General features: G+C 38.4%; 1 protein-coding gene across 1 annotated transcript; it reads left to right on the top strand.

The window, feature by feature from the left end:
* The first annotated feature begins 7,804 nt into the window (after positions 1-7,804).
* On the top strand, positions 7,805-13,801 carry LOC143921878 (uncharacterized). Its single transcript, XM_077445197.1, has 3 exons — positions 7,805-8,525; positions 8,649-13,740; positions 13,797-13,801. The coding sequence occupies exons 2-3, from the start codon at positions 9,189-9,191 to the stop codon at positions 13,799-13,801; spliced, it is 4,557 nt and encodes a 1,518-aa protein (XP_077301323.1). The 5' UTR covers positions 7,805-8,525; positions 8,649-9,188.
* Positions 13,802-14,118: the final 317 nt, after the last annotated feature.

Here is a 14,118-nt window from a genome sequence, read left to right on the forward strand (position 1 = left end):
ATCACCGAAAATAGAGAATTCGACATTGCCAAAATATCCACAAAAAGTTCTTATCCTACCAAACCTCACCCATCTGAACTTAACCATCACCGAAATCAAAGAATTGGACATTGCAAAAATATCCACAAAACGTGCTTACCTCACAATACCTAACCCAACCTAACCTAACCATCACCGAAGTCAGAGAATTCGACATTGCCAAAATATCCACAAAAAGTTCTTATCCTACCAAACCTCACCCATCTGAACCTAACCATCACCAAAATCGAATAAATGGACATTGCCAAAATATCCACAAAACGTGCTTATCTCACTATACGTTATCCAACCTAACCTAACCATCACCGAAAATAGAGAATTCGACATTGCCAAAATATCCACAAAAAGTTCTTATCTTACCAAACCTCACCCATCTGAACCTAACCATCACCGAAATCAAAGAATTGGACATTAATAAAATATCCACAAAACGTGCTTACCTCACAATACCTAACCCAACCTAACCTAACCATCACCGAAGTCAGAGAATTCGACATTGCCAAAATATCCACAAAAAGTTCATACCCCACCAAACCTCACCCATCTGAACCTAACCATCACCGAAGTCGAAGAAATGGACATTGCCAAAATATCCACAAAACGTGTTTACCTCACTATACTTTATCCAACCTAACCTAACCATCACCGAAGTCAGAGAATTCGACATGGCCAAAATATCCACAAAAAGTTCTAATCCTACCAAACCTCACCCATCTGAACCTAACCATCACCGAAATCAAAGAATTGGACATAGCGAAAATATCTTCAAAACGTGCTTACCTCACAATACCTAACCCAACCTAACCTAACCATCACCGAAGTCAGAAAATTCGACATTGCCAAAATATCCACAAAAAGTTCTTATCCTACCAAACCTCACCCATCTGAACCTAACAATCACCAATATCAAAAAATTGGACATTGCAAAAATATCCACAAAACGTGCTTACCTCACAATACCTAACCCAACCTAACCTAACCATCACCGAAGTCAGAGAAATCGAAATTGCCAAAATATCCACAAAAAGTTCTTATCCTACCAAACCTCATCCATCTGAACCTAACCATCACCGAAATCAAAGAATTGGACATTGCGAAAATATCCACAAAAGGTGCTTACTTCACAATACCTAAACCAACCTAACCTAACCATCACTTAAGTCAGAGAATTCGACATTGCCAAAATATCCACAAAAAGTTCTTATCCTACCAAATCTCACCCATCTGAACCTAACCATCACCGAAATCTAAGAATTGGACATTAATAAATAATCCACAAAACGTTTTTACTTCACAATACCTAACCCAACCTAACCTAACCATCACCGAAGTCAGAGAATTCGACATTGCCAAAATATCCACAAAAAGTTCTTATCCTACCAAACCTCACCCATCTGAACCTAACCATCACCGAAATCAAAGAATTCGACATTGCCAAAATATCCATAAAACGTGCTTACCTCACAATACCTAACCCAACCTAACCTAACCATCACCGAAGTTAGAGAATTCGACATTGCCAAAATATCCACAAAAAATTCTTATCCTACCAAACCTCACCCATCTGAACCTTACCATCAACGAAATCGAACAAATGGACATTGCCAAAATATCCACAAAACGTGCTTACCTCACTATACTTTATCCAACCTAACCTTAACATCACCGAAGTTAGAGAATTCGACATTGCCAAAATATCCACAAAAAGTTCTTATCCTACCAAACCTTACCCATCTGAACTTAACCATCACCGAAATCAAAGAATTGGACATAAATAAAATATCCACAAAACGTGCTTACCTCACAATACCTAACCCAACCTAACCTTACCATCACCGAAGTCAGAGAATTCGACATTGCCAAAATATCCACAAAAAGTTCTTATCCTACCAAACTTCACCCATCTGAACCTAACAATCACCAATATCAAAGAATTGGACATTGCAAAAATATCCACAAAACGTGCTTACCTCACAATACCTAACCCAATCTAACCTAACCATCACCGAAGTAAGAGAATTCGACATTGCCAAAATATCCACAAAAAGTTCTTATCCTACCAAACCTCACCCATCTGAACCTAACCATCACCGAAATCAAAGAATTGGACATTAATAAAATATCCACAAAACGTGTTTTCCTCACAATACCTAGCCCAACCTAACCTAACTATCACCGAAGTCAGAGAATTCGACATTGCCAAAATATCCAAAAAAAGTTCTTATCCTACCAAACCTCACCCATCTGAACCTAACCATCACCGAAATCAAAGAATTAGACATTGCCAAAATATCCAAAAAACGTGCTTACCTCACAATACCTAACCCAACCTAACCTCACCATCACCGAAGTCAGAGAATTCGACATTGCCAAAATATCCACAAAAAGTTCTTATCCTACCAAACCTCACCCATCTGAACCTAACCATCACCGAAATCAAAGAATTGGACATTGCCAAAATATCCACAAAACGTGCTTACCTCACAATACCTAACCCAACCTAACCTCACCATCACCGAAGTCAGAGAATTCGACATTGCCAAAATATCCACAAAAAGCTCTTATCCTACCAAACCTCACCCATCTGAACCTAACCATCACAGAAATCAAAGAATTGGACATTGCAAAAATATCCACAAAACGTGCTTTCCTCACAATACCTAACCCAACCTAACCTAACCATTACAGAAGTCAGAAAATTCGACATTGCCAAAATATCCACAAAAAGTTTTTATCCTACCAAACCTCACCCATCTGAACCTAACCATCACCGAAATCGAATAAATGGACATTGCGAAAATATCCACAAAACGTGCTTACCTCACAATACCTAACCCAACCTTACCTAACCATCACCGAAGTCAGAGAATTCGACATTGCCAAAATATCCACAAAAAGTTCTTATCCTACCAAACCTCACCCATCTGAACCTAACCATCACCGAAATCAAAGAATTGGACATTAATAAAATATCCACAAAACGTGTTTACCTCACAATACCTAGCCCAATCTAACCTAACTATCACCGAAGTCAGAGAATTCGACATTGCCAAAATATCCACAAAAAGTTCTTATCCTACCAAACCTCACCCATCTGAACCTAACCATCACCGAAATCAAAGAATTAGACATTGCCAAAGCATCAAAAAACGTGCTTACCTCACAATACCTAACCCAACCTAACCTCACCATCACCGATGTCAGAGAATTCGACATTGCCAAAATATCCACAAAAAGTTCTTATCCTACCAAACCTCACCCATCTGAACCTAACCATCACCGAAATCAAAGAATTGGACATTGCCAAAATATCCACAAAACGTGCTTACCTCACAATACCTAACCCAACCTAACCTCACCATCACCGAAGTCAGAGAATTCGACATTGCCAAAATATCCACAAAAAGCTCTTATCCTACCAAACCTCACCCATCTGAACCTAACCATCACCGAAATCGAATAAATGGACATTGCGAAAATATCCACAAAACGTGCTTACCTCACAATACCTAACCCAACCTTACCTAACCATCACCGAAGTCAGAGAATTCAACATTGCCAAAATATCCACAAAAAGTTCTTATCCTACCAAACTTCACCCATCTGAACCTAACAATCACCAATATCAAAGAATTAGACATTGCAAAAATATCCACAAAACGTGCTTACCTCACAATACCTAACCCAACCTAACCTTACCAACACTGAAGTCAGAGAATCCAACATTGCCAAAATATCCACAAAAAGTTCATACCCCACCAAACCTCACCCATCTGAACCTAACCATCACCGAAGTCAGAGAATTCGACATTGCCAAAATATCCACAAAAAGTTCTCATCATACCAAACCTCACCCATCTGAACCTAACCATCACCGAAATCAAAGAATTGGACATTAACTAATAATCCACAAAACGTTTTTACCTCACAATACCTAACCCAACCTAACCAAACCATCACCGAAGTCAGAGAATTCGACATTGCCAAAATATCCACAAAAAGTTCTTATCATACCAAACCTCACCCATCTGAACCTAACCATCACCGAAATCAAAGAATTGGACATTAATAAAATATCCACAAAACGTGCTTACCTCACAATACCTAACCCAACCTAACCTAACTATCCTTGAAGTCAGAGAATTCGACATTGCCAAAATATCCACAAAAAGTTCTTATCCTACCAAACCTCACCCATCTGAACCAAACCATCACCGAAATCAAAGAATAAGGCATTGCCAAAATATCCACAAAACGTGCTTACCTCACAATACCTAACCCAACCTAACCTAACCATCACCGAAGTCAAAGAATTCGACATTACCAAATTATCCACAAAAAGTTCTTATCCTACCAAACCTCACCCATCTGAACCTAACCATTACCGAAATCAAAGGATTCGACATTGCCAAAATATCCACAAAACGTGCTTACCTCACAATAACTAACCCAACCTAACCTAACCATCACCGAAGTCAGAAAATTCGACATTGCCAAAATATCCACAAAAAGTTCTTATCCTACCAAACCTCACCCATCTGAACCTAACCATCACCGAAATCGAAGAAATAGACATTGCGAAAATATCCAAAAAACGTGCTTACCTCACAATACCTAACCCAACCTTACCTAACCATCACCGAAGTCAGAGAATTCGACATTGCCAAAATATCCACAAAAAGTTCTTATCCTACCAAACCTCACCCATCTAAACCTAACCATCACCAAAATCGAATAAATGGACATTGCCAAAATATCCACAAAACGTGCTTATTTCACTATACGTTATCCAACCTAACCTAACCATCACCGAAAATAGAGAATTCGACATTGCCAAAATATCCACAAAAAGTTCTTATCCTACCAAACCTCACCCATCTGAACTTAACCATCACCGAAATCAAAGAATTGGACATTGCAAAAATATCCACAGAACGTGCTTACCTCACAATACCTTACCCAACCTAACCTAACCATCACCGAAGTCAGAGAATTCGACATTGCCAAAATATCCACAAAAAGTTCTTATCCTACCAAACCTCACCCATCTGAACCTAACCATCACCGAAATCAAAGAATTCGACATTGCCAAAATATCCACAAAACGTGCTTACCTCACAATACCTAACCCAACCTAACCTAACCATCACCGAAGTCAGAAAATTCGACATTGCCAAAATATCCACAAAAAGTTCTTATCCTACCAAACCTCACCCATCTGAACCTAACCATCACCAAAATCGAATAAATGGACATTGCCAAAATATCCACAAAACGTGCTTATCTCACTATACGTTATCCAACCTAACCTTACCATCACCGAAAATAGAGAATTCGACATTGCCAAAATATCCACAAAAAGTTCTTATCTTACCAAACCTCACCCATCTGAACCTAACCATCACCGAAATCAAAGAATTGGACATTAATAAAATATCCACAAAACGTGCTTACCTCACAATACCTAACCCAACCTAACCTAACCATCACCGAAGTCAGAGAATTCGACATTGCCAAAATATCCACAAAAAGTTCTTACCCCACCAAACCTCACCCATCTGAACCTAACCATCACCGAAGTCGAAGAAATGGACATTGCCAAAATATCCACAAAACGTGTTTACCTCACTATACTTTATCCAACCTAACCTAACCATCACCGAAGTCAGAGAATTCGACATGGCCAAAATATCCACAAAAAGTTCTTATCCTACCAAACCTCACCCATCTGAACCTAACCATCACCGAAATCAAAGAATTGGACATAGCGAAAATATCTTCAAAACGTGCTTACCTCACAATACCTAACCCAACCTATCCTAACCATCACCGAAGTCAGAAAATTCGACATTGCCAAAATATCCACAAAAAGTTCTTATCCTACCAAACCTCACCCATCTGAACCTAACAATCACCAATATCAAAGAATTGGACATTGCAAAAATATCCACAAAACGTGCTTACCTCACAATACCTAACCCAACCTAACCTAACCATCACCGAAGTCAGAGAATTCGAAATTGCCAAAATATCCACAAAAAAGTTCTTATCCTACCAAACCTCATCCATCTGAACCTAACCATCACCGAAATCAAAGAATTGGACATTGCGAAAATATCCACAAAAGGTGCTTACTTCACAATACCTAAACCAACCTAACCTAACCATCACTTAAGTCAGAGAATTCGACATTGCCAAAATATCCACAAAAAGTTCTTATCCTACCAAACCTCACCCATCTGAACCTAACCATCACCGAAATCAAAGAATTGGACATTGATAAATAATCCACAAAACGTTTTTACTTCACAATACCTAACCCAACCTAACCTAACCATCACCGAAGTCAGAGAATTCGACATTGCCAAAATATCCACAAAAAGTTCTTATCCTACCAAACCTCACCCATCTGAACCTAACCATCACCGAAATCAAAGAATTCGACATTGCCAAAATATCCACAAAACGTGCTTACCTCACAATACCTAACCCAACCTAACCTAACCATCACCGAAGTCAGAGAATTCGACATTGCCAAAATATCCACAAAAAATTCTTATCCTACCAAACCTCACCCATCTGAACCTTACCATCACCGAAATCGAAGAAATGGACATTGCCAAAATATCCACAAAACGTGCTTACCTCACTATACTTTATCCAACCTAACCTTACCATCACCGAAGTTAGAGAATTCGACATTGCCAAAATATCCACAAAAAGTTCTTATCCTACCAAACCTTACCCATCTGAACTTAACCATCACCGAAATCAAAGAATTGGACATAAATTAAATATCCACAAAACGTGCTTACCTCACTATACTTTATCCAACCTAACCTTACCATCACCGAAGTTAGAGAATTCGACATTGCCAAAATATCCACAAAAAGTTCTTATCCTACCAAACCTCACCCATCTGAACTTAACCATCACCGAAATCAAAGAATTGGACATTGCAAAAATATCCACAGAACGTGCTTACCTCACAATACCTTACCCAACCTAACCTAACCATCACCGAAGTCAGAGAATTCGACATTGCCAAAATATCCACAAAAAGTTCTTATCCTACCAAACCTCACCCATCTGAACCTAACCATCACCGAAATCAAAGAATTCGACATTGCCAAAATATCCACAAAACGTGCTTACCTCACAATACCTAACCCAACCTAACCTAACCATCACCGAAGTCAGAAAATTCGACATTGCCAAAATATCCACAAAAAGTTCTTATCCTACCAAACCTCACCCATCTGAACCTAACCATCACCAAAATCGAATAAATGGACATTGCCAAAATATCCACAAAACGTGCTTATCTCACTATACGTTATCCAACCTAACCTTACCATCACCGAAAATAGAGAATTCGACATTGCCAAAATATCCACAAAAAGTTCTTATCTTACCAAACCTCACCCATCTGAACCTAACCATCACCGAAATCAAAGAATTGGACATTAATAAAATATCCACAAAACGTGCTTACCTCACAATACCTAACCCAACCTAACCTAACCATCACCGAAGTCAGAGAATTCGACATTGCCAAAATATCCACAAAAAGTTCATACCCCACCAAACCTCACCCATCTGAACCTAACCATCACCGAAGTCGAAGAAATGGACATTGCCAAAATATCCACAAAACGTGTTTACTGTTCCGACTTTTGTAATGACGTGTGGCAAACAGTCTTATTAACTGATTGTCGATTGGCATTATTGACGAGTTGGCATTAGTGTCGGCCCAAGCGGAAATACGCGACGGTCGACAGAGTCACCGAGTAGACGGCGTACGGACAGCTTGTGTTCCGTACGCTCCGCTGGCCCACCACGTGCAAATTTTACATTTCAATAAACTACATCAAACCATTATCGAAGTCTTTTCCATGATGGTCACTTCGAACCGGACACCAGTAACCTAGGCCACAACACCAAACGGACAAACCAATAGGAAAAAACGTGGTCGAGAAAAAATGGATGTCAATTAAGAAATCGGTATCGTTCCTTTGTTACTATCCATACCTTTCCAATACTAATAACATGTTTGCTTCTATTTCAGCAATATATTGATTGATGTACAGAGGTACATGACCGCGTGATTGACGCAGAAAATATATAAATAAAAACATAACCTACAAAGACGCATGGGACACAGAGGTAATCCAAAATTATCGGAACGATCACATAAACATCGTAAAGGATATTCAAGTAAGTGAATGTATTCAATCTCAGGCAATCTGTTCAAAAGGCAATCATGTGGGTAGGTCAGTTTTAAAATATGTTTTAAAGTATAACAATTAATTAACGCGATTGTATAAAATAATATCGCGCTACGAAGGAATGTTTCATCGGTCGCATCGAATTTCGTATTAAAAGTGTAAAATCAGATGTAGTGTAAAATTAGCAAAGCACGTGGAGAATTATACTTGTAGCCCCAAAGTGGATTAAATCAAGTACATACCGGTATATTCATATCGGTAGATCTTTGTTTCTTAATGTGTGTAGAAACACCCTCCCCCCCCCCCCTTCCACGATAAATGTGGAATTATACTTGTAGCCCCAAAGTGGCTTAAACCAAGTACATACCGGTATATTCATAGCGGTAGATCTTTGTTTCTTAATGTGTGTAGAAACACCCTCCCCCCCCCCCCTTCCACGATAAATGTGGAATTATACTTGTAGCCCCAAAGTGGCTTAAACCAAGTACATACCGGTATATTCATATCGGTAGATCTTTGTTTCTTAATGTGTGTAGAAACACCCTCCCCCCCCCCCCCTTCCACGATAAATGTGGAATTACACTTGTAGCCCCAAAGTGGATTAAATCAAGTACATACCGGCATATTCATACATCGGTAGATCTCTTTGTTTCATAATGTGTGATGAAACAGTGGTGATTTAAAATAAATCACAAGACTTGTAGCCCCAAAGTGGTTTAAATCAAGCACCCACCAATTTAGGGTTGTTATTTCTTCCAAAATATGTTGGATAGATTCTGGTGATAATAGTTAAAGTAGAATATTAAGATTCACGGTTAATCATTGAATATTATTACCTTATCTCTACGAATAGTTCAATTGACAGCTATAGTAGAGAATAACTGTATTTATGAGACGAAATAGTGCAACTTTCTGAAACAAATGTCAAGTGCTGAAAACGAGGTAATAGAAGCTTCGACTTCCCAGTCGCATAAAGGTCGAAATCCAACTAGGGACGTAGAACCTATTAGAGACAGGTCAAGCTCTAGAATACATCAGACTCGAAGTCAGACTCAATCGATAAAAACATTAGCGAAAGAAAATAAAGTAGAAGTTACAATGACGTCAATAGAATTAAGGTATTCGGGCGCGTTTAAAAGACTACAGGAGAAAATAGACAGAATCTCCGAAATAAATGAAGGACAGTATCAATTTATTGAAAAAGCATACGACTATCTCCAAAAACTCCATTATGAGTATTTAGACAACATCACAGATATAGAGCAGGCGGATCAAATAGACGAAGAGTTCTACATAATCACAATGACAATTCAAAATCTTAAAGCAGCATTAGAGAGACAATCCATTCAAGATTGTAAACTGAAGGTAGAGCAAGCAACAATTAAATTTGCTAGAGATAAGTTACCGACGTTAACCATTCCCACATTTCAGGGAGATCCATCTGAATGGCAATCGTTTCAACAAGCTTTTAAGAATATAATAGGAAACAAAACGGAATATTCGAATGTCACGAAATTGCAATATTTGCATCAATCCTTAATCGGTCCCGCTTTGGCAGCTGTATCAGGTTTAGATATTAGCTCAGACAATTACGAAATAGCTTGGAGTATTTTAGACAAGCAATATAATTTACCAAGACTTAATCTCAAAACTAGGATTAATTCACTTTGTGACTTAAAATTAATCACAAGAGAATCACATATCGAATTGAGAAATCTATTGAATCAGGTAACAGTGTGTATTAAAAACATTGAATCGTTGGGTTACGCGAGAGAAATTTTAGATCCATGGGTAACATGTTTAGTTCTAAGGAAATTACCTTTTAATATAGTAAGAGACTGGGAAATATCGCTGGTTAGCAGAGAAATGCCACCATATGAAAGTTTAGAGACATTCTTGCAGAATAGATGTAATGTATTACAATCTACTGCATCTGTAACTACGGTGAAGGAATTCCCTCATAGTCGTCAAAGAATCATGAGAACTCATGTCGCGAACAAAAACCCATCAAGTAAGGTAAACGCATGCGCATTCTGTCGAAATAATCATTTCATAGGCAAATGTGATAAATTCAAAGCAAAATCCAGTATGGAAAGAAATGAATTCGTTAAATCTAATAACATGTGTTTTAAATGTTTAAATTCATCGCATAAGATAACAAATTGCAAGTCTAACTATAATTGCTTAAGGTGCAAACAAAACCATCACACTTTGTTGCATCAGGACGATACATTTAGTTCCAATAATACGGGAAGGAAGTCAATTAATGCTCATTCTACTCATTTCTCTCAAAGGGAGATAATTTTACCGACGGTACAAGTAGACATTATAACGTCCAATGGAACGGTCGTTAAGGGTCGCACATTATTAGATTCCGGCTCACAAGTCAACTATGTTACCACATCTTTCGCTAAGAAGAATAACTTCAAATTAGAGAAAATCTCTCAAAAAATTGTAGGTATCGCTAATCAAGAAAGTAGCATTCGTCACATCACCAAGGTGACCATAAGGTCTTCAACCACTAATTACTCAACCAAAGTGTTGTGTTTGGTATTACCAGAAATTACTGGCGAAATTCCAACTGTGAAACTGGATCAACAGTTAATTTCAATACCAGCGGGAATCAAGTTATCAGATCCCCTTTGGAATAAACCGACGCCAATCGATTTATTGCTCGGCGCCGAGATTTGCGTTCATGCTATGAAAGCAGGAACCATCCAGTTAGGAAAAGGTATGCCTATCTTAAAGGATACCGAATTCGGATGGACAATAGTTGGTCCATATCCCGAAGTAAATAATGCTCCAGGGAAGAGCCACATAGGCTTAAGTCAATTAGACAGTCACATTCAAAACTTTTGGATGATCGACCAGGTTCCTATGGTAAAACATCAATCTCTTGAGGAGAAAAGATGTGAGGAACATTTCCAAGCACACACATCACGAGATAAAAACGGTAGATTTTGTGTAGCTTTACCATATAAAAATTCCCCGGTAGTATTAGGAAGTTCATTGCACATTGCGGAGAAAAGACACAAAACTTTGGAAAGACGTTTTTTAGCCAATAATAATTTAAAAATGGAATACAATAAAGTTTTAGAAGAGTACATAAATTTAGGACATATGTCAGAGTGTGAACCCCCGGAGGCACATGAGGTTCATTGTTATTTACCTCATCACGTCGTGGTTAAGGAGTCTAGCCTTACCACTAAATATCGTGTAGTTTTTGATGCGTCCGCAAAGACAACGTCCAATATCTCACTAAATAATATTTTGATGGTGGGACCTAGTGTCCAATCAGATTTGTTAAGTTTACTACTCAACTTTCGACTCCATAAATACGTGATTACTGCGGATATTAAGCAGATGTACCGACAGATTCAAATAGCAGAGAAAAATAAAAATGTACAACGAATCATTTGGCGAACAGATCCCCAGAGTAAATTCAAGCATTACAAACTTAATACAGTAACATTCGGAACTGCTTCAGCCCCATTTTTAGCTACTAGATGTCTAAATCAGTTAGCAGAGGAGAATAGAAACAAATATCCCATCGCTAGTAAAGTGATCGAACGTGATTTTTATGTTGACGATTTGCTCACGGGAACTAATACTATTGAAGCTGGTAAATTATTAAAGGTTCAACTGGAAACCATATTATTATCAGCCGGTATGCCCTTAAGCAAATGGACATCGAACAACTCCGATATAATCACGGATGTTAAAGCTGACGATTGTTCAGATTTTAACTTCTCTAACGAATCACACAAAACTTTAGGTTTATTTTGGAAACCGCGGGAAGACGTTTTTGTATTTAAGGTTCAAACCGAAGTCGAGACTGAAAATATAACAAAAAGAAACTTTTTATCAGTAATTAGTCAGATCTTCGACCCATTAGGACTATTATCTCCATTGTTAATTAATTATAAGATATTAATGCAATCTGTCTGGCAACAAACCATTGGTTGGGATGAATTCATTCCTCAGACAATCTTCAAAAAATGGAAAGATTGTCAATTATCCAATACAGTCATGAAACTTTATAAAATTCCTAGATTGATAATACTAAATAATGTCATTAATATACAGGCACACGGATTTTGTGACGCATCCGAGAAAGCTTATGGTGCTTGTATTTATGTAAAATGTACTGATCAATTGGGAAATTCCAAATGTCATCTTGTGTGTTCTCGTTCGAGAGTCGCTCCGCTCAGTTTTGTAACTATTCCGCGTTTAGAGCTGTGCTCCGCTATGTTATTATCAAAGTTAATGAAGTCAACAATAGACCAATTAACAATTCATATTAATGAAAAATATTATTGGACGGATTCAACCGTCGCATTGCATTGGATTAGAGGAGAGTCATGTAAATGGACCACCTTCGTTGCCAATCGAGTGGCCGAAATCCAATCAATATCTCAACCCATTGAGTGGTACCATGTCTCCTCTACAGACAATCCAGCAGATTTAATTTCTCGAGGGACTCAACCATCAGAATTAAATCATAATTCGTTATGGTGGGACGGCCCTAGTTGGTTGAAATTAGACGAATCACGATGGCCTCGAAGACCTCCTGAGATCACAATAGATCTTCCAGAGAGAAGGGTAGTCACTAACGCTACCCTTGTGAGGGAAAATAATTGGATAGATAAACATTCTCATCTTCCAAGACTCCTTCGAGTTTTATCATATGTTCGTCGGCCACTAAGGAATAAACAATTAAACGTTAAAGAAAATAACGAACCGTCCGCTTTAGAATTAAAAGATGCTTTAAATAATTTGATAAGGTTATCGCAAATGGAATCATTTCCATTGGAATATCGTTTGCTGAGCAAGGGACATCCAATTCCCAGTAGCAGTAAATTAGCTAAATTGTCCCCTCTATTCCACGAGAATTTAATTTGTGTTGGAAGTAGACTTCCTCTGGGAACAACTCTATCAACGTCACCCATTATCTTGTCAAATAAGCATAAACTTACACACATGATTGTCCGAGATGCGCACTTGAAATATATTCACTTGGGTACTCAAGCCTTACTGTCGTTATTGCGGCAGACCTATTGGCCATTGGCCGGACATAATACTGTCAAAGGAGTGGTGCGTTCATGTGTCATTTGTTTCAGAAATAAACCACTGTCACACAATAGATTAATGGGATTACTCCCGCTTGAACGTACCACTGCGAATTTTCCTTTCAGTCATGTGGGGATAGATTTCGCAGGACCTTTTCCTGTGAAGAGTGGTTGCAATAAGAATTCTAAGATAATTAAGGGTTACGTTTGTGTCTTTGTGTGTTTTTCCAGTAAGGCAGTTCACTTGGAACTTGTCGGAGACTTAACGAGTTCAAATTTCTTAAATTGTTTAAGAAGATTCGTAGCCAGACGTGGCAGGCCCAATACGATATATTCCGACAATGCTACTAATTTTGTCGGTGCAAGTCGTGAACTCGTTAATTTAGTAAAATTAATTTACGAACGTCCTCATGAGGAGAAGCTACTACGGTATGTAGCCTCCGAAGGGATTCGTTGGAAGTTTAACCCGCCAAGGGCGCCTCACATGGGAGGGCTGTGGGAAGCAGCGGTTAAATCCATGAAGATTCATTTAAACAAGGTGTTAAAGGCCACCACCTTAAATTTCGAATCATTTTGTACGGTATTGACTCAAATAGAAGCTTGCATGAATTCCCGTCCTCTTAGTCCCTTGTCTTCGGATCCACTAGACCTTTTACCCCTCACACCTGGACATTTCTTAATTGGCAGATCCTTACTCGCTCTTCCAATGGAGGTTAAATATACTCACTATACTTTATCCAACCTAACCTAACCATCACCGAAGTCAGAGAATTCGACATGGC

Source organism: Arctopsyche grandis, unplaced genomic scaffold (assembly GCF_051622035.1).
Source record: "Arctopsyche grandis isolate Sample6627 unplaced genomic scaffold, ASM5162203v2 HiC_scaffold_23, whole genome shotgun sequence".
Classification (NCBI taxonomy): Eukaryota; Metazoa; Arthropoda; class Insecta; order Trichoptera; family Hydropsychidae; genus Arctopsyche; species Arctopsyche grandis.

Bases quoted from the DNA above. Each gene is read 5' to 3' on its own strand.
- LOC143921878 (XM_077445197.1), top strand. From the start codon at position 9,189: ATGTCAAGTGCTGAAAACGAGGTAATAGAAGCTTCGACTTCCCAGTCG.